Source organism: Colossoma macropomum, unplaced genomic scaffold, assembly GCF_904425465.1.
Source record: "Colossoma macropomum unplaced genomic scaffold, Colossoma_macropomum, whole genome shotgun sequence".
Lineage (NCBI taxonomy): Eukaryota > Metazoa > Chordata > Actinopteri > Characiformes > Serrasalmidae > Colossoma > Colossoma macropomum.
In genome coordinates, this window is record NW_023494793.1 from 28,078,173 (window position 1) to 28,102,196 (window position 24,024).

Sequence of the window (24,024 nt, forward strand, 5' to 3'; positions counted from 1 at the left end):
ACAGGAAACTCTCACTCCAAAGACTAGTACAGGACCACTTTAGAAGATGAGTAAGTATCTTTACAACAGCTATAGCAATCGTTAAATTTTTAATTTCATATAATAACTTTCTGTGAGTGAGCTTTCAGAGGCATTAAACTCTCCAGGCGTCGGGTTCCTATCACCACCACTGTGAGCAATTCTGACTCGGCAAGTGTTTCTTTAACGGAGTAATTCAATCAATCCCCGCTAAAAGATTGCAATCATTTAATTATGCGGAATTTAAAAAAAAATGGGTGAGGTTCCCTTTGAGTACACTTGAGTCCCTCCTGCCCTCGGTTTACACCTCTGTCCAACTAAGGCAAACCATGCAGTTCTGAACGGGAAACCCCTCATAAACACCGTCGCCATTTTGTGCGATATCCAGGAAGTTGTCGGTGAACTCATAGACACAAATGTAGCTAGCTGGCTAAGGAGCTAACTGCTTTGCAGCTTGAGAAGGGATGCGTTAATTCCGAGTTTTGCTTAACTTCATCACTTATAACGGGGTAAAATAACCAAAGGAAAGACCGTTGCCGCTTCAGGCTTGCTGGTGGAGTGAAAAGAGCCTAAGCGAGTTGGATAACATTAGCCAGCTAGCTTAGCTTAGGTTAGCTTAGCTTAGCTGACTGTTTGTGAATAGCGCTCGTTTGCAACAACATAGCTGATTTCGCGGCGACGTCCTACGGACATACACGCAAGAGTGTAGGCCTTTTAGCAAACTGGTTGGTATTTGTTCTCCTAAATTGTTTTTCTAAGGGGTTCGCTATGTAGATTAAGCCGCTTTTGAAATGTGTTAGCTAGTTTGCTGCCAAAGGGAGAAGTAACGTTAAGTCAGTTGAGGACAGCTAAGCTTTTCTAATGCCGGAGGCCTTAGCTTCTAGCTAACGTGAAGTCTGGGCTAAAAAGTGCAGCAAAAGATGCGTGTAATATTTTGTACGCTGTTAAGATTAACCTGCCATTGGCAACGCTAAGCTGTAGCTATCATAGTTTTGTTGTTGAAACTTCGAAGAGCTGAGAAGGCATAAAACCTTGCAAACGTGTATTCCTGTATTTGTAGCTTTTGTACGAGGCAGTTCCTTGCAAGTTACCTTTGTTTGCTTGACAGCATGCTTAACACGTGAAGAAATAATATAATCTTACAGAGAACTGACAGAATGGAGCCTTAGCCCCGCACTTATATATTAAAGGTGGACGATATGGCAAAAATACAGTATCACGATACTTCAAGTAATTTTCACGACACGCGATATGCCATATATTTTTCTGCCGTCTGACAGGTTGAAATGAACAAAGGGAACCAGTGGTGTCACATTTTATTTGCATTCAACATGTCTCATACTGCAGTTCACTAAATCAAATAAACAGGACTAATTCTGTTCTCTTTGTAATGAAACATGTAACTGACTAGTGTTATAGAAGCACTGCTGATATCACATGATAAGAAAAGCATATTGTGATGTAATTCATCACAATAATGATAAATATCTGATGTTGCCCAGCTCTAGTATATACCCATACAGCAAAGTTCAAAGCCTCATGTATTTGATTAAGAATGAGCTAACTAGCTAAATTAAAGGGACACTGGCAGAAAAACCTAACTTGTTAATGTTACATCTGTGGTAAACATGCCTACTTGCATCCTACAGTGGTGCTGATGTCTTTAGAGTGAGATTATCTGTTTTAAAGACTAGGAAACCCCCACTTTGATGATTTATCTTGAAAGTGGGAGAGACATTTGGAAAAAACTGCATTGAGGAGGTCTTTTGGGATGTGTTGTTTTGAAATGTTTTTTGTTAGATGGTAAATGCAGAAGGAAGCCAAATATCTAACGTTACTGCTAGGAAGTTGAATGTCTTATTGCAGCTGTATAACTCTAGTAACTCTTCAGATCATTGTTCTAATGGGTGTAATGAATTATTCAAACAGCAGAGATTTCAGATGAGGAGGAGGACAAGCTAAAACTAAAGTTAGCAAGCTAGCTGGGTAGATACCTTAACTCGGTTTGACTTCTGTTCTCTTGCTGGAAGAGAAGAAACATGTCTCTGGCATCAATTTTGTGCTGACTAAAGATAAAATAATTGCATTTACTATCATAAGTTACAAAACATTGATAATTCATGAAAACCATCTAAAATGATGAATTCTCTTAAACTGACAAGGCTGAGGAAAGTCTATTTTTAGGCTTCCCATTTAATATGAAGAATGTCAAATTTCAGAATACAAAAGTCAGAATGAAAAATGATTGTATTATGATTCAACCTACAGGTAACAAATGGCTGACGACTTTGATATTGAGGCCATGCTTGAAGCTCCCTACAAAAAGGTGGGTGACTGAACTGGCTTATTTCAGTTCACATTAGTCAGCACTAATGCTCTTTTGCACATTGACTGAGTAGCTGTTACAGTATGGCAACTCGGAAGTCCTGTATTTGATAGCATATGCCTCACTGACAAGTCTTTTCTATCTGAGTGGTAGAGAGAATGATGATGTTTGTGTGATGTTTCAGCAATTAATCTGAATTACAAATAAATGCCCGTCTATCTCTTTTTATAGACTTGCCTAATGATATCTCACCTCTACTTCCCTGAATACACCTTTGATTCCAGTGTGAACTGTGAAAAAAAGTAAGGTGGTCATTGCGGAATGTATTGATGTACTGTGATCCCTTAGGTCAAATATCAAAAGACCCTCATCTTAGAACATCCAGTCACCTCTTTGGTGTCAAGGTTGAATGGCAGTGGATGAAATAAGGACATAACCTGACATGAAACAGAGACAGTATTTGCATTTTAGCACTGCCTTACCAAAGCCACCATCCATTGTAATAGCTTTTGTTGCAGTTATGATAGCTGGCAGGTCATTTCAACTACCTCATGCACAAAGAAATGTTGTATTTGGGTCAAAAGTCATAAACTACAACATTTTAAGAGCAGCACTATGTTATATGACATTACTCTCTTCACATGCAGCTTCCTGTTAAGTGATTTAACTGAAAATTCCAGAGTATGAATACTGTCTCAGAAGTCAGTCTCTTGTGATGATCTCCAGATCAAATAAGCCAGCATCTTGATGTTTGCATGCCCTGAACATTAGTATTACATCAAGTTCATGTTTCCTCCAAATTCAATTTACCATATGCACATAGGAAGCTCCATTATACTGATACATTATGATACATTACCAACTCGATTAGTTCCATTACTATGAGAAGGCTACTTTTATTATTGTTCTTTTTTAACAGATGCAGAATAAATTTAACTAAGATAGTTATTTTGTAAAGTGAGCACAATTTAAAAAATCTTTTCATGAGGAAGTCAGTGGTATCTTTTTGTGGATTACTTTGCTGCCGTGTCTCTTGGGAGCCGTTATGACTAAGCCGTGTAAATCCCTGTCTGCTTCAGGACGAGCTGTGAGACAGAGATGGCATCGCACTCTCACAGTCCAACCGCACAAATGGGTGAAGATCTCATGGAATGACAGCCTCAACTCTGGAAAACCCTTTAGCGACCCTGTCCTTAGCATCAAGCTTTAGGCTTAAAATAGCAGGGTACTATCAGACTCTGGACCGGGGGTCCTACCAAACCATGGCTTTTCTGTAACATGCCACTCAATAACTTGATGGGATCTTTCCCTTAAGTTTCTTTAAGTTTGACTTGATATGTGACAGAGCACACTGTAGTTAAGCAAAGGGTAATCACCTTCTGAAGTTGAGGGGGGAAAATTGGACCTTGCTGGTAGAAGCCTGTCTATAACAGACAACCATTGATTTGAACTCTGTTTTTCTAAATGAAAATATTCTGTATTTTCTCTTGTCCCACTCCCCCATTCCTTTGACGACTTGCTATGTATCCTCTCCGTCCTCACGATGTTCTTCTATCAACCCTGCTTAGGGTGACAGCAAGTCCTCTAGTGCCAATGGCCATGATGAAAGCAGCAAGAAGTGAGTAGCCATTGTTTTGGTTGACTGCTGGTTGCAAGTACATTAACACCTCAGTGCGTAGACAAGACCGGTGGTCAGCATGTTGTTTTTTTTCCTCCACCCAGGAAAAGGCGCAGCCGGAGTCGAAGCACAAGCGCAGATCACCACAGAAGTAGAAGCAAGGATCGCAAGAAAAGCAGGGACCGTCGTAGGAGCCGCAGCCGCGAGAAAAAACGATCTCGCAGCAAAGAACGCCGCCGCTCCCGCTCCCGCAGTCATGAGCGTTATGGACGCTATCGTGGTCGCAAGAGCCCCTAGTGAGTATAGCACTTCTCAGTGGCAGTTTCTACGCATCACATTTGCCACTGTGTAACAGCCAGACATGAGCATCTGGAGCACTAGTTGATGGTGGACTGAGCTCTGTCTTACCTTTATAGAAGGCTTTGCTTCTTCTGCTGTCTTTAGTTTTAAATGCAGAGCAAACAGGTTAACCTGTGACATTGAGTGGTTACATGACTACTATGACCGTCAGTGAGTTACTGTTCCCTAGCTTTATGCTTTCTCCTTACATACATTTAAATCAGGCAATGCTGCAAAAAGGACCCTTTTTTGTATTTTACTCCCAAATGGACCTTATCATCTAGTTGGGTGAATTTACTGTTTTCAAATACAGTAAATGTGGTAGTTAATAATATAATAGTGAATAAAAGCTGTTTGATCAGAATTAAAAAAATATATTTCTGACTCCTGCATTTGTAGAAATAGACATAAAACAGTGCCAAGGTCGGTAATAAAAAAGTGCTCATATCATTAATAGAGCAGGTGTGATCTTGGTGAGCTGCTTTGTAAATTGTAGCTTTAGAAAATGGCTCAGATCAAGTGTTTAACAGCATGAGTTTAAAAAGACTGTTTAATGACAGTCACGATAAATTACGTCACAATAAGTGTCGTCATCACATTTTTGCCATATCACTCACCCATATTACCATGTCTTTCATGTGTAGTTGTTCATAGCATGGTAAGATATGATCTAAGGAATAGTTAAGCATGTTCTGGGGGTAAATTTGTTATTATTTATTTGGTGTTAGAAATACATCGAAGATTGGAATAGTTGTCAGTCTGATGTCATGTTCTCTTGTCTAATACATCAGTGTTGTAGTTTGTCATGGTAACAGCATGTTTCTGACCTGATGGCGATGCAACTCCACACTATGATCACTGTTACTGCTGTTGTAGTTTTATGCTTAATGTTATAAGCAATTTTAGACATGTAATCTGCTCCATCCTGGTTCTAAGAGGGCCTTTTCCCACTTTGAGTCTTGTAACGCTCATTGATGACATGACCCAAAGTGTTCTCCAACTACCTCAGCTTGATTCAGCTTAATTGAGAGATTGCCAAAGAGACAAGCCCTCATACACCAGTATGCAGTAGCCCTTTCTCTTGTTTGCTGGCTGGTCTACAATGCTCAGAAAAAGCCTTGTTTTATGTCATAGTTTGGGGCCGAAATTTAACGGTGGTCCTGGAGGGAAGATTGGCCCACCCACCAAACTAAGGTTTTTATGATCTAATCTCCTTCTGTGATTCCTGCTGCCTGTTGAATGTGCATGATGTAAATTGGCCTAGTATACACAGCTGTCCTTAAACAAAGATCCTAACCCATTCTTTGACTGTTTTTATTATAGCCGCAAACGCTCTCGAAGCAGGAGTCCCTTTAAGAAAGACAAGAGCCCAGTCAGGTGAAATGACTTATCTTCTGTGGTACCTTGGATATTTTTCTGCTTTTTGTCATTGATTGGGATAAGGGGTTGTATTTATTGGATATTTAATAAATATATTGTGAGCAATATCACAAGGAAACAAAAACATTGTTTCCTTGTAATGTTACACACAGGATTGTGCACTTTTGGATTCATAATATAAAAATACTGACCCACATTTATCGAGTGTCTCAGAGTAAGAGCACTGATCTAAAATCAGGTCTCATCAGGTCATTGTATTTTCAGTATTGCATCAGTATTACGCTGAAAAGATTGATAAATACAGGCCACTGTTTCTAAATGCTGATTGGCATAGATCCATTTGCCATGGTTGCACTGAAGATGTGAACTTTTTCTAATTATCCAGTACCCAGTTACGTATCAGTGCAGAAACTAATGCTCTATCCGTCTTCTCGCACAGGCAGCCGATTGATAATCTCAGTGCAGAGGAGAGAGATGCTCGTACAGTATTTTGCATGCAGTTGGCCGCCAGAATTAGACCCAGAGACCTGGAGGAATTTTTCTCTGCTGTGGGGAAGGTATGTCTTTCTAATTACTTTACTTATTTGTATTTTCATTTGTGTGGGGGCGGTGTTGACGTCTTTTTTTTTCTCTTTAAGGTGCGTGATGTGAGGATAATTTCAGACAGGTACTCTCGCAGGTCTAAAGGTATTGCCTATGTTGAGTTTGTGGAGGCAAGTTCTGTGCCGCTGGCTATTGGGCTCACAGGACAGAGAGTGCTGGGAGTGCCCATCATCGTTCAGATCTCACAGGTCTGAAAGAATTCCACGTAGATGCAGTATAGACCCTTCCCTCGAATTTGGCTCCTCATATGTGATGTCTAACAATCTCCTTGTGTGCTTTAGGCTGAGAAGAACAGGGCAGCAGCAGCCATGAACTTGCAAAAAGGTGGCGCAGGGCCGATGCGCCTCTATGTGGGCTCTCTACATTTTAACATCACTGAGGACATGCTCCGAGGCATCTTCGAGCCTTTTGGCAGGGTGAGATGGTCACTGCATTTTTGCCATGTTGTTGCAGAGACATATCACATTTTTACTGCCACTTCAATGAAGAAATCATATTAATACCAAGTATTTGGGAGATGCCGCTCTATGTCAGGTCTGCTTATTCCCTGATTAGATCGAAAGCATCCAGTTGATGATGGACAGCGAGACGGGCAGGTCAAAAGGTTATGGCTTCATATCAGTAAGTATATCAGTATTGGTCTTGTTTAGAAGCTTACATAAGTTGAACTAAAATGAGCCAGGCTTTGTGACGATGTCTACTAACTGTGTTGATTGTGTTTTTAGTTTGCAGATGCTGAATGTGCCAAGAAGGCCCTGGAACAGTTGAATGGCTTTGAGCTGGCTGGCCGCCCAATGAAAGTGGGGCATGTGACAGAGCGCTCAGACGCCTCATCAGCCAGCTCCTTCCTGGACAACGATGAGCTGGAGAGAACGGGTATCGACCTGGGCACCACAGGCCGCCTGCAACTCATGGCCCGACTTGCAGAGGGTATGGATTAGTGTAGTGTACAAGTCTAAGGTTAAACTTTATGTATCTGATTGTATAGAGATGTACTTATCTTGCTTGAAAAGCTTAGTTTACATGCAAAATTGTGGCCCCCTGCCCCCATCTTTTGTAGGTACTGGGCTACAGATTCCTGCTGCTGCAAAGCAGGCCCTGCAGATGAGCGGATCTCTTCCATTTGCTAACCTGCCTGGGGGTGAGGATTTTTCATTCTTTTGTTAATGAGCACATTAGCACAATTAGGTGTACACCTCAGTTTCCACAATGAATTAGAGCCAGTATGCAGTAATTTGCTTTCGATTGTGTTTCTTTTGTGTCTTTTGTGTGTCAGTAAAATAAAAAAAATATGCAAATTGCAGATTTTAAAGATCCTGTCCCTCCCTCATTATAATGTGCCATAGTTCTCAAATGCCAAGCTAGAGTATTGTACCAGTAGTCATGTTTTCATGAATGAGACAGGCGTGTCCATTTCTGATGACATGAAAATTACACTGTTAGAAGTTTACATGAGATTCTTGCAGGGTGTGATTTTCACGTATAGAACTGTAAATGCACCGAAAAAAGTTCATACTGTACTTAAGTTTATTATGTTACTATAGGAACACCTCAGCATTTGGCCTCGCAACCTACTGGGTATTTTAGTCCGTGATTAGTAGGTGTAAAAAAAGAAAAAGGTCTGTTTGCAGCTTACAGACCCTGCACACTCAGTGCAAAGTCTTACTGTTGTGTAATATTTTACTTTGCTACAGCAAAACACGATAGCCTTAAAGTGCCATAGGCATGACTGAGAATTCTGCAGCTAGGCTAAAATATGATGGCTGAAATTAGAAAAGCTATTTCTTCTTTATCAGTGTTATCTTGACAAGCCAACATGCTTCCACATCATTCACTAAGCAGAAAATGACATTACCTTGTGTAGAAGACGGTGACTGCCCCTCATCTAATGTTAAACTGTTTGCTTTAGTTTAGCATTAGGTCATCTACATTTACAATCTCAAATTGAGAAATGAACCTCTGTGCTTACCATTCAAAAGGTAAGCAGTATATGAAGAAATTAATGATCCAAATTTTTACATAGAATAACAGCTTTCTCTCCAGGCTAGCTAAATAAAATATTTGGCTATACTACTTCACAGGCCAGTGTCAGCTTTTTAATACAAGAATCGTTGTATGTATGCTGTACATGTGCATACTTGCACCTGTGAGTTTAAGCTAAATGCATCAACTTGTGACAGTGTTATCTTTTCATTACATAAGTCCAGTACAGTTTGGTGGCTTCACTGCTTAAACACACTTGCTAAACCTGGTGACTAACTGCTGATTTGAATATGGTGTGTTTGAGCAGGAAAATAGCTAATTGTGCTCAGCTAAATGTTGCTGTAACTTTGGTCTGGTATGTTACCTAAGAGAAGTTGAGGTACTCAAAAAAAAAAAGTACAGTGACTTTATCATGTTTATGTAAACCTGTGAGATAATGTATTGTGCAAATGGAGTGTAGTCCTAAAACAAAAACCTTATGCAATAGCACTTTGTAAAGTTATAGGTATTGCATCACCTCGATCCAGTCAGATCCTTGTCGTTCAGAGCTGTCCGGACGTGCTCCAATAAAATCCTCCAATAAAACTCAGGTTGTTCTCAGTTCACAGTTGGTTCATGCTTTACAGCCTTAATGCAAGCTCAGCAAAGTGTGTTCATTATAATTACATTTACATGTGTGAGTGTTCCCAAGGAATATGCCTGCTGATAAAGCTGACGAATCTTGAGCTGATGAAGCTCAAGAGTGTCTAGCAGGCGTCCTACAGAAGTGTAACGCTTCAGCATGTTCACTTAACTGTTAAATGTTGTTGTATGTTAGAAGGTACAGTGTGATTTAAAGTATTTGTCTTTGTGTTGCCACAGCGAACCCTGCTCTGATCCCCAGCACTGGCATGAACCAGGCTATGAACCTCCCCACTCAGCCACTGGCCACTCACTGCCTGCAGCTTTCCAACATGTTCAACCCACAGTCGTGAGTCTCTCTAGCACACTAGTGTTTTTGCATATGTCATTGAGTGTTAATTGACAACAGGGTTCCCGCAGGTCTTACGGTCTTATATATTCTAAAAAAGCCTGACAGTGTCTTATTTTCTGTTATTAAAGTTATCTGATTCCTACCAATCAATTTTTTAAAAGAGCCATTGTGTACTATGAAACTATTGTAGAACAAAAATATTGAGCAGACAGTGGAGCTGTGTTTAGAAACCTATGAATGATAAAAGGCTAGGGGACGATACAACTAATATTCAAACATACATGACATATTTGAAATACTTACTTGGGTTTTTTCCAGTGGAAATGGTATTAGATTCCTTTTGTGGAATATTAAAAAGTTATTAAAAACATTTAATTTGGTGGTGAACTATGTGTAGACCTGAACTATTATTTTTGTTTTTCTTTAGAGAAAATGAGCTTGGCTGGGACACAGAGATTAAGGATGATGTCATTGAAGAGTGCAATAAACACGGAGGCATTGTTCACATATATGTAGACAAGAATTCTCCTCAAGTAAGTACTGCAGCATCAACCTAGTGACCTTCAGGCTTGAGCAGTTCTCTTTCATTGCCTGACTCTCTTAGCTGGTCAGATCTTGTTCATGCCTTTGTAGTTTCTCTAAGTTTTGTAGGACTGACCTCTTGTCCTTTCACAGGGTAATGTGTATGTGAAGTGTCCCACTATTCCTGCAGCCATGGCTGCTGTCAGTGCCCTACACGGACGCTGGTTTGCTGGTAAGAAATGCCCTGCTCGTCTCAAAAAGAGATGCGCTCACAGATCTTTTGAATGTGTGAGTAATCAAAGTACATGTATGTCCTGTTGAAATGTTTTTTGGTTCCTTTCATTACAGGCAAAATGATCACAGCTGCCTACGTGCCCCTCCCAACCTATCACAAACTGTTCCCAGACGCAGTGACAGCTATACAGTTGTTGATGCCTACGCGTCGGTGATCCGTCATCCTGCTGTACCAGTCTTTCTGTCTCTCTGCATATCCTGGAGATGTAAATATGTCACTCTGCGTGGTTTTGCTCAGCACCAGCTATTTTTCTAACCTATGTTGTAGATAATTGCTGTCTGTCCCTGGAGGGCCTGAGCACATTCTGGATCTCAGATACACAGTTACTTGAGGATTTTAGGTAAAGGTGTAAATAAGACTTAGCTGGTTCAGCTTGGAAAATAGTCACTGAAAAGTCACACTGGCCCCATATTGACTGAAGAAGATGACAAACTGTTCTTATCCTCTTTTCAGTACACATGCCTAGTGACGTGACATACAGCTGAGCTTACTTTCTTGAACAAAGCTTTTCTCTTTCTGTCTTTGTCCTGTACATTAGGCATGTAGTTGTGGGCTCCAAACCTATTGGTATTTTGGAAGGTTGGAAGTAAACAAATTACAAAATTGACGAGTCCCCCCATCACAATGAGGTGTCCTAGATATATGCGAAAGTCTGAAACCACTTTATATTTATAGCTTTTGTAATCAAATGTTTTGATTTTGTAAAGAAAATGTAATTAAATTTGCTTTGAAATAAGTGAAAGCAGTTTGAGGATTCATTGGTTTTATTAATGCTTGCATAATGAAATGTAAGGCATTAACAGGGTACAAGTGGTACACAGATCTTTGCTGTTATTTCGTAACGATAAAAGTCAGTTTAAAGCAATTGTTTGGCAAAAAATAACATTGACCATTTTTCGTCACTCAAAATATAATCAGTCAAGATATTTTTGATGTCAAAGTTTGCAACTTCAGTTTTACAAGGCTGATATATGTAACAAGTAATGGAAGCTCATGTACACCAGTTAAAATGGACAAAAGTGTGGCTATTACTGCTACTACCACCGTTTTAGCTATGAAATTTACTTTAGTCATTTTCGCCCTCCCAGCTGTTTTGACCATTTTGACCTCCAGCTGTGCAGTGGCATATTGCTTTTTAATGGGTATGTCATGATCTACTACTTCTAGCTCACCTCTCACCAAGAGCCTTGTTGTTTGAGGTCACTGTCATGGTTCAGGTATCAGGAAAAGGTAAGTTTAAGTAGTTGTCATAAATCACATAAGCCACAATCAGCGATCTGCTTAAGTCATTTTTAACATTTAAACAATCGTCTGTTCCTACTAATTGTGAAATTTTAGCCATTGTATAATGTCATTTGTTCTATGCAAATGTGACAGGATAGTAGACATGGTAGCAACGGTGCACCTGTAATCAAACCATTTAAAGCTTTTAAATTTAGAAGTCTGGAAGAAATCTGTTTCTCTATGTTTTCCACTGTTTGTCCTTGCTTTTAGAACTGTGGCTATGAATTTAAAGAGGCCAGCATGTCCCTATCCACTTTCTTCAGAGGATGGGGCCACACAGGGGCTGTCACTTCGCTTTTCTGGTCCTCATCAGATCAGCGCAGAGCAGTACTCTACCTTGGTTCTGGATCCTTCCTGTGATGTGTATTTGGAGGTGGCAGTGCTCCAAGTTGCCCATAAATACTTTTTGTTCCCACTTTTTTCTACTAAATCACGTTGGAGCGTGTGTCAAAGGCCTTCCATTTTATCCCTAACAGCTGGCCCTAATCACTTGCAGACTTCCTCTTTGACATCTTCTAGAATCCTTCTACAAGAGAGTTAGGGATTTTCCTTTAGCACTGTAAGAACAACCTATCTATGCTTGTTATGTGCATATGGGGTAATATATTAAAGCTTAGCATTAGTGGTAAGCTCAAGGGTGTGTAGAGGGTGGAGTTTAGGTGTAGCAAAACCAGAATTCCATTGGAAAGAAATGGGAAGGGTGAAAAAAGTTGGCATCAAGAATGGGCTCCTGTGAGTCTTGCCAGACCTAGATTTCATTTCTTTTGGCTGGTTATAGGGTTGTTAATCATTGACCATGAACTAAAAACTAAATGTGCCCCATTGTGGGCTGAAAATTCAATCCAAATACTCATTTTTCCAGGGGGATACACATTACAATTAGTAAGAAATGCAAGAAATAAGGAAGATAATGTATAGTACTTTAGCAACGACGGGGCAGTGCAAAATAAACTTAATTTTACTGTGTGGTGTGGTCACTGATTGCCTTCAAGTATCTCACTTTACAAAAAAAGGAATTGCCGAAAATAAAACGGCAAACCTGAAACACGAACTTTGCCATAGGGGAGTTTAGCGTCTCCAGTTTCCAGTGCTCGTGCGTGTCAGCACCTTTACATAAGCATATCAACTGATAACCTTGTGTCTGAATCAGATCTGTGGGACAAAGTGTTATCTTTTAAATGAGCATCATAAAAAGACTGCATTTGAAAGCAGATTTATTTTGTACCCCAAACAGATCCTTTTCCTGTGACTGTGCCAACTGGCAAAGACACTGAACTGCAAAAAGCCTGTAAGCAAAACTGTCATGGTTAAGGTTTAAAGATGTAGTAGCAGCATTATTAGATGTGCAGTAACTTAAATTTTTATGTTGGAAAAGAAGCTAATGTTTACACTTCTGTGGCTGGACCATAAACCAGGTTGTCCCTTTATGGTTAGACTTAAAACATTGACAACTCCATAGTTCTCTTAAAACATCGCCTAGTAAAGTTAGCGTGTTTTGAACTGAATGAAGTTTTGTTTACGATGAGTCTATTGTTACACTCTACAAGTAATGCATACAGCCTGTAGACACTGCACAAACATCTTGATATAATGCTGTAATGTAATATTAAGAAAAATGTTTTAGAAACATCTGAGACAGATTAGGTAACTGCACTCCAGTCTGTGTAATCATAAAGGGAGACCGTTTAAGATTCTGAATTTGAGCATCATACATCATCAAGATTGCATTATTCTTAAAACGCTTTAACTATTAACTTTTATTTTGGATAATATTCATAAATACATGTACAGTGCACTGTGTATTTACATATATACAGTGTCCATTAACATGTAGTCTTCTTGATGAATATGCAAAGAATGACTGTATACCAGATGTGAAAACCCATAGACTGTTCACCAGATGGGCTTCTCTTGTTGGAAGTCAGACATCAGATCCGTTAGACGAAGGGCTGCTGAGAGGATACATCCCCTCACTCTCTGGATAGACATCTGCCCTGTGGAATGTGAGGGGGGGAATAAAAGGCATAATGATTGAATTATTTTACTTTGTATTTCATTTTTACTTATTTTGCTGTTATGTCATCATTGAGTTCAACAAGTTTATAGATATTCTTGGCAATGCAGACCACAAAAATCATGCCTGTTTTAATGCCACAAACAGTTTTTGGTAACATTCAGAGTCGACCCACACAATGATTACATCACACATGCATAAGAACTGAATCACATTTATAAGGCAATATCTGAGTATTTACAACCAGCTTATGCTAGTAACTGCAAGATGACATAAGATGTTCTATGAAATAAATGACATTGCATTGACATAAGGGACCTTAAAGTGATGCTCCATTTATAACGCTATTATGAAGCATCATTGCCAAGTAATGGAACTAAGAAGGAAAGTCTAGTTTAGAAGTTTATAGCAGTTCTATGTAGTTCTACAAAACCCTTATGTCAATACAATGTCATATACTTCAGCTTATGGTATCTTGAGATTGCTGGCATAAACTGTTCATAAATACCCAAGTATTGCTTTATAAATACGTTATTCAATGCTCGTGCGTGTGTAATGACGTTCTTATGTAGGTAGCCTTCAAATAAAGTGTTACCCAGTTTCCTCACATTGTATGCAGCGTTTGAATTAAGAAGACTTTCTGAAAGGGTAGTCTGTTGAATATGTTCTGAAAAGTAGCTTGCAGCAGGAACCTTATGAAGCCTGTGGTGAGAAATTCATTAGTCATATTTAGTCATAGTAACTGTGAATTAGTATCTCATTCTGTTGATATTTCATATTTGAAGTCCTAATTATGTAAGTAAGACATGATTGTGTATTTAGTCATTGTTATGAGAAGTCATAGTTATAAAACAGTATTTTGTGATCAAAAACGTATTAAGTCAAGACGCAGAAACAGGCTTGCATAGGGGAAGATTGGAGAACCTGTCTGAACAAGGCCTAAAATGGCATTAGGATCCCAATAGGTTACACGCTTGTAATACTTAGAAAAAGATTAAATTTGTTTACTTGGGAGTTTTTAAGACTTTAACGTTAATGTGAACCCATGTGGGACCCATGTGGTAAGAATTAAAGCTGCTCTCTAGGAGTCGACCCAAAAAAGAATCGGTTCTTCGATCTCGGGCGTTCCTGAATCGAGAGTCGACTCCAAAGCTTTGCTCGATTCCACAGAGTAACGTCCTCCTGCACACGGACTGAGAGGGATTCTGCTGTCACTAACTTAGACAATCTGTATGAAAAATGCATCCTTTAAATTCTGACACAGGACACTGTGTGCTACTTTAGACAACATGGAAAGCAAAGTAAAATGTAAAATTTGAAACAAAAAATGGCTTACAATCAAACAACACTGCCAGAGCCAAAACTACCATCTACCCACCCAAAGGAGCTAACAGAGGAGAATCAAGTACAACTTAGACAGCCCTCGTTAGTCAGCTGAGTTCATTTAGCGACCATTAGCTTTGCGAATTTGTTTGCTAAGGTTAAATATAATGAACCCTGATGTTCTTCTCCGTGTTTTGGAATCGAGATTAATGTGTGGTATCGACTCCATCGAGTACCGTCCCTTCGCATAGGAGTCGACACCAACATTTGTGGAATGCAACACCCCAGAATTGCTCTGTTACAGCCCGCGCGCACAATTGAACACTGATTTAAAATTCAAAATTTAACGGAATCTCAACGGATCAGCCTAACCGACGACTTATCCAACGGTCATTTCTCCTGGTGGTGATGCGACCCGGCATTTCTGGACTCCACTCCGACTCCTGTTGCTGGAATTTAAACCTCGACCTACAGCTTCGACGAGAAACAGTGATGTACTGAGAAAATCATTACTGTAGTCATAGTTCTATTAAATAAACCATTATTAGCTGGTTAACCAGATTTAAAGTAACGCTTTCATTTCGGAATAGCTGAATGTTAGCTTGTTCCTCTTTCCACGAGGCTGAATTTGAGTTATTCACCAGTTTATTATTCGAATTTTCCGTTCCACCTTAAACAGTGTAACGTTACAGGCACGAGAATGTAACTGCGGCACCATTTAAGGTGGAACAGAAAATTTGAATTAGAAACAGGCCAAAAATGCCACCCTAACCTACAGTTTATTCTCCACAATGGTCTGTGAAAAATATTGTGCCTAATTCACCAACCGTTCTTAATAAGAAATTTCTTCTTAAAACCAACTTACGCAGTTTTCACGAAGATTCCGGCGTCGCCAATGTTTTCTTATTTGGGATTTATGTTTAGGGAAGAACAGAATCTGTACACAAAGGATGGGAATATTTCTGCCGTTTAAGAACACGTTATGAATCTGACGTAGACGTTTTCTTAGGACCCTTCTCAAGAACAAAGTTAAGGAAAAACTTTGGGGAATGAGGCTCATTGTTATTTTTTGGTTTTCGTTCCTTGTACAATTTTAAATCCCTGTTTGTCGCAGCCCTAACTATGAAGAAAATGAAGAGTTTTCCGTAGCTGAGTCAGAGTGCAGAGCGGTGGACTATAGAGGCACAAACACCGACCACGTTTTCATCAGCGGCCGGTGGGGAGCGCTGGATTATGATAAAGCCGTTCAACAAACTCGCATTACCCAAACTGAACACACGCCTCCGTCAGAAAAAAACACGGAGTCAAAGAGTCGAAGAGTTACTGGTCAAGAGTGTAACCCGACTCCCAGAACTGCTCGTGTCAAGGAATCGACTCTTTAAGAATCGACTCCTCATCACTACCAATAGGACTACTAACTGCTACAGGTGAGGGAAACCGTTTATTTTTAGAATGATAACAGACTCGTATTTATGCGTACTACTTCAGCATTTTTCACAAGCAAATTCAGCTCATATTTATTTGTCGTGCGATAAATTAATAACGCTGGTTGACACTGACGGTAATAGTTCTTTCTCTTTTAGACGGTTGATGATGCACTAGCAAGCAAATCTCAGATACTACGACTGGTAAGTTAGATGCCAACCTATCTCTAAGCACATGTCTACTCATTTTCATTATTTTCTTGTAACTATTATGTTACAGTTGTTGTGATATTTTTTACTATGAAATTGCAGTGAAACAATGATGTTGGTCTTTTCTGTTGAGAGATTTTGAAATGACTTTTTCCTCTGTTCAGTTTGAGTTGGACGGGACTTAATTGGCTCATGTGATGTCAGAATCTGCCAAAAGCACCAATCAGAGTTAGTAATATATAACTGTAAGTCTGCTACTCATGTTCCTCTCACGTAAAGTGACATCATATCTTTGCTATCAAAACAATAATCTAAACATTTGAAATCATGTTGTGCTGCTGTGTTCAAATGATGTAGAAAATAATATTCACCAAAATGGAGATACATATTTTTCTTTGGACAGTGACAATGCTTATTAAATCCATATTTTAGCAATGGCAATGATGAATCCTGCACACAAGTATTTCCATCTGTAAATGATTTTGGTAGTAAAGTTTTAGTAAAGATTGTAGTCTTTGCTGTTATTATAAGCAAAATTTCCATCCAAAGGATTTTTTGGCAAAAAAAGTTGTAACTTTACCACTTCAGAAAGTTTGTTGATGTAGGCAATGGAAACAGAAATTTTCAGTAATATTATATAAATGTTGAAACCTTTTCCATTCAACTTTAGAGAAAGAAATGTCTTGGGGGGGGGAACGTATTTGTGTCATGTGACACACACTCTTCTCTTTCATACTGCATACAGCAAACAAACTGTATAGGGAATAGAGATATAGCTGAACTGAGATGGCATTTTTAAAAGGATTGCTGCCACTTTCAACACTCAGTTTTCAGCCTATCTAAACAGAAGGTGCACAGTTCTGTATTGCAGAGAAACAGGATCTCTTGCATAACAGTTCAAATGGCAAAATAATAATAAATAATAAAATGCAAAATAAAATAAACAAAATTCCCTTATCATTAGGTTATGGGGAAGTCAGGGAAGGCAGAGGTGCACACAAATTAGGAATGTCAAGACAGCTTTTTTTATGATAAACCAAAACTTATTTGACAGCAGTGTTCTGCTGGTAATGTCATCGTTATGTAAAAGGTTTTAATCACTATCAAGAACCAATCCAATTTCTTCTTTTTACCCCTACCCCTTGTTTTCGAGTGTCATCCTAACCTCTTGGAACTGAGTTAAAGTAGTGGTAGTGGTTGAAATCTTCCCCTACGAAATGGGACCTTCAAATTAAAAAAAAAACAAAAAAACATTGCTTCATTAACAGGCTACTAGTGGCGCTCTGTAGGCAACCCAGCCTGTCTTCAGTGATAGCAGAGGAGGCGACCTCGCTGCTGGGCTTTAGTTACATTTAGGGCATCATATGCTTTCACAGAGGGGGATTAAGACAATTATTTATTATCGCCCACCGCTAATTCTTTGATGATACGAAGCTGAAGTCAGCTATTCACCAGCTTCTTGTTGGAATTTTCCAGTTCCACCTTAAATGGAGCAGCAGTTACATTCTGGCGCTTCAGGCAGCAATACTGTTGGACTATTTAAGGTGGAACGGGAAAGTTAGCTAGCTAGCTACCGAGACATTAGCATGCTGTTAGCGATTTTTATGCTTGTTACGAAGAAAACGACCATAATACACAACATTAAACTAAGATAATACAATGGTTATCGTAATTTTTAAAAAATTACGATAACCATTGTATTATCTTAGTTTAATGTTGTGTATTATGGTCGTTTTCTTCGTAACAATGCCGGTTTTTCTTTTTTTCCTCATAACACTCCGTTCGGAGGGCCCTAACACTTCGCCCTACTCCTTTATCTTAACGGAATTGGGACACCCTAACCCTAGACATGAACGCGCAAAACAGAGGGCTAAGGGCTAAGTGGTAGGGGAAAGGGGTCCCAAGTATGTGTTCCTTCATTCTTGATCAAGGCTGCGTTTGACTGAAGCTCGTAACATGGAATTTCTCACCTACAACTAGGAAAACTCAAAGAAAACACCCCTTAGATGGGAATTCCTACTCAGAAAGTTAGGATGATGCTTTCAACTTCAAGCTCAGTGTATGATGTCAAATCATAATGGCTCCTCACACCATTAACAGTAATCAAGAACCACGTCTGTGCTTTTAAATGCGCTTTAGATCAGTCAACCACCAGATATAGTAAGTAGTAATTAGTGAAGTCTAATGCTGGCCATAATGTTCACTGTTTTGAGAAGATACACCATGAATGTTGAAATTTTCACTTATATCTCTAACATTTGCTGACTAGTTCACTTTCATGGAAGTGTCCATGTTCCCCCCCTTTGTAGTTTGAATGCACAGAGGTCAAAAATAACATAATTCCGTGTTCCAACTCAACTACAAATGAGTTTGCATTCTGTTAAATTATTTATTATTGGTCTAATACAAGTCTATGGAAATAGGCTGTACTCTGAAGGTTACTGTACACCTTACATTTTGTGCTTGACTTCTGTTAAAAACGAAGTGCTTTACCTATTATCTCAAAGCTATGAAATGTTGGCCTTTTAATCTAAACATGAGTTTTAGATACAGCAAATAAAACCTCTACATGCCTGAAATTTCAATATTTTGTCTGATGTAAAACCTAAAACAAGTCGTGTGCAAACTTTTCAGTCTTTAATATGATGTTGCAACTCACAAAATTAAAGTGAAAACATGACTAGGTAAGTGGTGATGTGGCATGATGAAGCCATTTCAGTACATTCAATACATTATGGTCTGTTAGCCCAGGTTTTTGGTGATGCACAAACTAAATTATTGGAATGATGAGAGCAAAAACGCCAGTAGAATTCATGTTAATTTCACACAAATGCACACCCACTTCAGTGAAACCGTATTCAGACAGGATTAGTTTTCCATGGGCAGGTGGGTTAATCCCTGTTTACCACAGGATGTCTGTAATGTTTATGGCCAATTCGCATGGGATAAGAACTTTTGGTATAAATGACAGAGATGGGAGCAGCTACTCGATGTACGCCTTGCCTTCACACCAGAAAAGAGTAGAAAACGTTTAAACATTTATTTTAGCCATTATTCCATTTACCCTAACCATCTGTCTTGCTGTGTCATTAACATTGGCATTAGCACGGGAATTCACAGCAAACAGTCAACCTCACTGCAATAAAATCAAACATTTTTCTGTAATTTCTACACGTTTTGAAGTGTATATGTGTAGGACAGTAATGTTATATATTGGCTTGATTGTAGTCACAGAGAGCATGAGTAAATTTCCTAAATCTCTTAAACCTAAAGCATTTTTATTGACATGCTGATTCGCACAAAATTAGTATAACCTCAGGTTATTTCTACAGCTCAATTTACAGAAGGTAAGACAGAAGCACCCAGAGAGCAAAAATGACTGATGCTGCATTTGTATGGAACTAAAATAACTGAAAAACATGGTAAAAGTTATACTACCCCACCTCCTCACGTAAAACTGACCTGTGGTCCACCCCTTTTGGCGTTATATCCCCATTTAGAGGTTTACCAGCATGCAGTAATACCCCACTCCTAAAAGTCAGGTAGATTCAAGCAAAAATCGCAATTTCTTTTAAACACATTTTCATTTTGTTGTTTGTGTAAAAAGTTGATGGAAGCATAGCTATACACGTATCTGCTGTGATTTCAAACAGTAAAACAGCAGATGTCCTTTGTTATCTCAGACAATGGGCAGGGGAAAAACAATACAAGATGCCCTGGTTAATAAGGAATGCTTTGAGCCCATATGGCAATGTTTAGTGAATGTATTTAGTCTGGGAGAAGTTCAGTCGCACTAAAACTAAAACAAAACTAAGTTCTTATTCCGCCTCTGAAATAAATGAAAATGTAATAAGCCCTTGTGTTTCAGATAATGTTCACCATCTACTGTTTATTTTCTAAACATGCTATAGATCACCGTCCTAAGGTTGCATTTCTTTTCATATATCAATCTTTGATTACAGCCATATCTAAAAAGTGTCATGTTGAGTAAATGCAGCAATTTTTAAAAACCACTTCATACCTGCCTCTGACTACATGTGGCCAAAAGCTACATGTCCCAGAAGGGCACTCTGAGCTGTATCATAGCATTATTTGTGATGAAGAAAATTAATATTCTGAGTTTCACGCTGCATTCGAGTGCTCATTTGAAAGTTGTGCATGCCAGATGGTTGATTTGTATGTACAACTCACAGGATGTATATAATATTGAAGGGAACTTTCTCTTATTCCTTTGCTATATTAAAAGAAACACCTAAGAGATAATTGGGTGATTCCATGATTGGGGTGTCATTGGTGTCACACTGATATTACATCTACAAATGAGTATGTAAAGGTAAAATGACATTTTAAACATAAGTAAAGTGTCCTTCACAACAACCTATTTATATAGTTCAGATAATTAACATAAAACATGAATAAAAGCTACAGCACTTAGAAAACAGCATTTTCACCTGTCCCAGCCAACCATGACAACACTTTATCTTAAAACATAATCAATAAGATATTTTGAAATCATGTTATTTTTACATATTATGTGAATCCATTTAATATCTTATGTTTAAACAGATTCTTAAAACTCAACGGTAACAGCGCTACGCCACACAAAATGTGCAGCGCAGTAAATAAGAAGTACAATAAGGACACCGTGGTGGTTATTAGTGCACAGGTGTCTTTTTAACGATGCTGTATTTTCACCTCTGTTTTAGGCAAGAGCTAATCAATGCAACATGTAAAATAGGTCATACACATTAAAGAGCCACACCAATATGATGAAAGAAACAAAAACAAAGTAACAAAAAAAACAACATTCTCAGAAACATCTGCGAATTTAAGGGAAGAAGTATCTTATGTTTAAACAGATTCTTAAAACTCAATGGTAACAGCACTATGCCACACAAAATGTGCAGCACAGTAAATAAGAAGTACAATAAGGACACCGTGGCGGTTATTAGTACACAGGTGTCTTTTTAACGATGCTGTATTTTCACCTCTGTTTTAGGCAAGAGCTAATCAATGCAACATGTAAAATAGGTCATACACATTAAAGACCCACACCAATATGATGAAAGAAACAAAAACAAAGTAACAAAAAAAACAACATTCTCAGAAACACCTGTGAATTTAAGGGAAGAAGTGCTGGTAATTAATAGTAAATTGTTTGGTAAAGATAGTTGTAATGTTTAGTCAAGAAAAAAATATAAACAAAAAATTACATATATGTAAATCACATTATAACATCTTAAAATTAAACTTTTAACTGTCGGAATTGTGTTTTAGCATGTATCATATCATTTCTTAAAGGCCTTTTTCCAATTCATTATTATTGTAGTAACAATGTTTATTAACATTAAAGTTTAACATGGGGTTACTTTTTCCACACAAAAATGAAACTGACATGCTTATTAATGCAGCAATCCAGTTTAGCTCAATTTCTTGATGTTAGGAATTCAGTATACACATGTAAACATTACATTTCAACTAGTAAACATTTAAATCTTGATATCAGGAATTCAGTTTGCACATGTGAGAATTAAAAGTCCACTAGGAAATGTAAAATTTTGACCAGTAACTACTCAATTAAGAAATTAATTTTTACTAGTAAAAATGTACTTTTCACATGTCACGCATCCCTCTGGCTCAGAGGTCTCCATGGACTCCATCTCCCAGAGGATTCACATGACTCCTGATCCTCCATCACGCACCAATCACCGATCTCTCTCTCCTGAGTTCTAATCTGTATCACCTGTTCACCTCACATTGGTGTTAGTTTAAAGCCTGGGCTTTTAGGTTAGTTCATTGTGAGGTATTGCTTCTTCCTAGAGCTGCTGAGTATTCATTCCTGTTGTGTATTTTCTAGTTCTGACTGATTTTCTGTTGTCTGACCCCCTTTGGACTGTCATATTTCTCTTCACTGATTTGGATTTGAAGCTAAACCTACTTTCTGTACACAGGATGGGATATTTGCAAAACGCTGAATTTGACACAGAAGGAATAGGCGGTTTTAAGTGTAGTGCCATTTAAATCTACCAATCGGATATGCTGCTCAAGGAGGTCTTCTACTCCCACAACAGCAGTTAGAAGGTTGATCGGGAAAATTACCAGTAAAACGGTGAAACTGTTATTGTGGTAAAACTTGCTAGGAATTCTTATTTATGAATGAGCAAACATTTTACCACAACGGTATTTGCTTTTAAATCTGCCGCTGCATTTTTTGGTCCACTGAGCCAATCTGGTCCACTGAGTCATCCATTAAAGGTTATCAAAAAAGATACATTTTTGTGTTGTTCCAATACCTGAACTCAGTCACTACTATGAAATATCAACAAGAAGATGCATTGTCTAGATTTCCTCATGGTAAAGGGAAAAAGAAAAGTCTGTACTCTGCATTCTAATTTTTTATTTTTATATTTATATTTCTGACTGATGAGGTCACATTGTTACCCAGATTATAGATTGATAATAAATAATTAATTGTTAGGATTTACTGCTTGATGCTGCATCACATCGAGCAATCATCCTGCCCCACTCAGATAACCATGCCCTTCACCCAGCCTTCACACTTTAAACATTACTACTACATATTTACAGAGAGACCTCTGATGAACAAGGCTGCTTAAAACAGTGAAAGAATGTCACATATTGCTATGACTATTGTGTTAGTAATTGATTCAGCTGATGTTAACAGGCTTTCTGTGGGATAATTGGACCATATTCTGTGCTCACTAGAGTAAGATGAACAGATAGCTAATAGCTAATCTAAGAAGTTCCTTTAATATGATGTATTGTAGTGAGCGGTATGGCCAAAAAAATTCTCATGGCATAATAAATGTTGTTTCATGTCTTAATTTCTACAGGGCTGAAGTTGGTTTCTTATTCGGCATCTTTTTGTTTGAATTTTTCATTCCAGTTTAAAGTGCGGTGTATAAGATTTAAGGGGGATTTATTAGCAGAAATGGAATATTGTAAACAAAATCATGTTTTCATTAGTGTATAATCACCTGTAACTACAAATTGTTTCTGTTATCTTAGAATGAGCCCTTCATATCTACATAGGGAGCAAGTGCTCTTCCACCAGAGGCCACTGTGTTGCACTGCCATGTTTCTGCTGTAGCCCAGAACGGACAAACCAAACAGTGGCTCTAGAGAGTGCCTTTCACGTTTTTATGTTGAAGCAGCAACTTGAATTTGGTCAGTTGGAAGACGTAGAAAGAAGAAGAATCAGTGGTTGCTGCCAGTGCTGGCAACCATTTTGTGTTGTGAGAAGTTTGAGAACCCAAATTTTGACAAATGGAAGATCATATTTATTACTTAGCACAAGAAAAACAAAAGAGGGTGAATCCTCATCACCAAAAAGAAGCAAAAACATGAAGATTCAAAACGAAATTGGGGCAGGCGATGGCAGAAAACCTGAAGGCCACCATAGGTTCTACTAAATGCTTGGAAAGGAAGGGGTGAGGGAGATGTATTCAGTTGGATGCAATCTGCAACCTCACGACTAGATGCCACTTAATTTTACACACCGGACCTTTAAATGTAGGAGCAGTTACATTATATACATCATACCTGCATACCATACATTTGTGCCTCTGACCGTCAGACACTGCTGGAAAAGATTAGAAAATATTTGTCATTTATGCTTCAGTTCCAGCTGGTTAATATAATAATTAATAATAATACTAATAATAACAATAATATGTCTTTATTTGTAGAGC

The 24,024-nt window shown here is 38.5% G+C and overlaps 2 protein-coding genes across 4 annotated transcripts in view; one reads left to right on the forward strand and one right to left on the reverse strand.

The window, feature by feature from the left end:
- The first annotated feature begins 368 nt into the window (after nucleotides 1–368).
- On the forward strand, nucleotides 369–10,754 carry rbm39b (RNA binding motif protein 39b). The gene is made up of 16 exons (XM_036579059.1): nucleotides 369–743; nucleotides 2,287–2,344; nucleotides 3,913–3,962; nucleotides 4,067–4,258; nucleotides 5,436–5,495; nucleotides 5,625–5,678; nucleotides 6,121–6,238; nucleotides 6,320–6,472; nucleotides 6,566–6,700; nucleotides 6,840–6,905; nucleotides 7,010–7,214; nucleotides 7,345–7,425; nucleotides 9,129–9,237; nucleotides 9,668–9,773; nucleotides 9,916–9,994; nucleotides 10,111–10,754. Exons 2-16 carry the CDS (start codon nucleotides 2,294–2,296, stop codon nucleotides 10,209–10,211), a joined length of 1,560 nt encoding a protein of 519 aa, XP_036434952.1. The 5' UTR covers nucleotides 369–743; nucleotides 2,287–2,293; the 3' UTR covers nucleotides 10,212–10,754.
- Nucleotides 10,755–12,653: 1,899 nt separating this feature from the next.
- csf1b (colony stimulating factor 1b (macrophage)) overlaps nucleotides 12,654–24,024 on the reverse strand; it is a 37,698-nt gene continuing 26,327 nt past the window's right edge. For 2 of the 3 annotated variants that reach the window (XM_036579062.1, XM_036579060.1), the window contains one exon: nucleotides 12,654–13,335. In XM_036579062.1, the coding sequence (XP_036434955.1) occupies nucleotides 13,312–13,335 (24 nt within the window). In that variant the 3' untranslated portion in view covers nucleotides 12,654–13,311. The remainder of the gene's footprint in view (nucleotides 13,336–24,024) is intronic. The other variant, XM_036579061.1, reaches the window with a different exon arrangement.

Excerpts from the sequence above, each read along its gene's own strand:
- rbm39b (XM_036579059.1), top strand. The coding sequence starts at position 2,294 with ATGGCTGACGACTTTGATATTGAGGCCATGCTTGAAGCTCCCTACAAA. Across the intron at positions 4,259-5,435 it reads CGTGGTCGCAAGAGCCCCTA|TTTGGGGCCGAAATTTAACG; the intron begins GTGAGTATAGCA and ends TTTATGTCATAG. Across the intron at positions 7,215-7,344 it reads CATGGCCCGACTTGCAGAGG|GTACTGGGCTACAGATTCCT; the intron begins GTATGGATTAGT and ends CATCTTTTGTAG.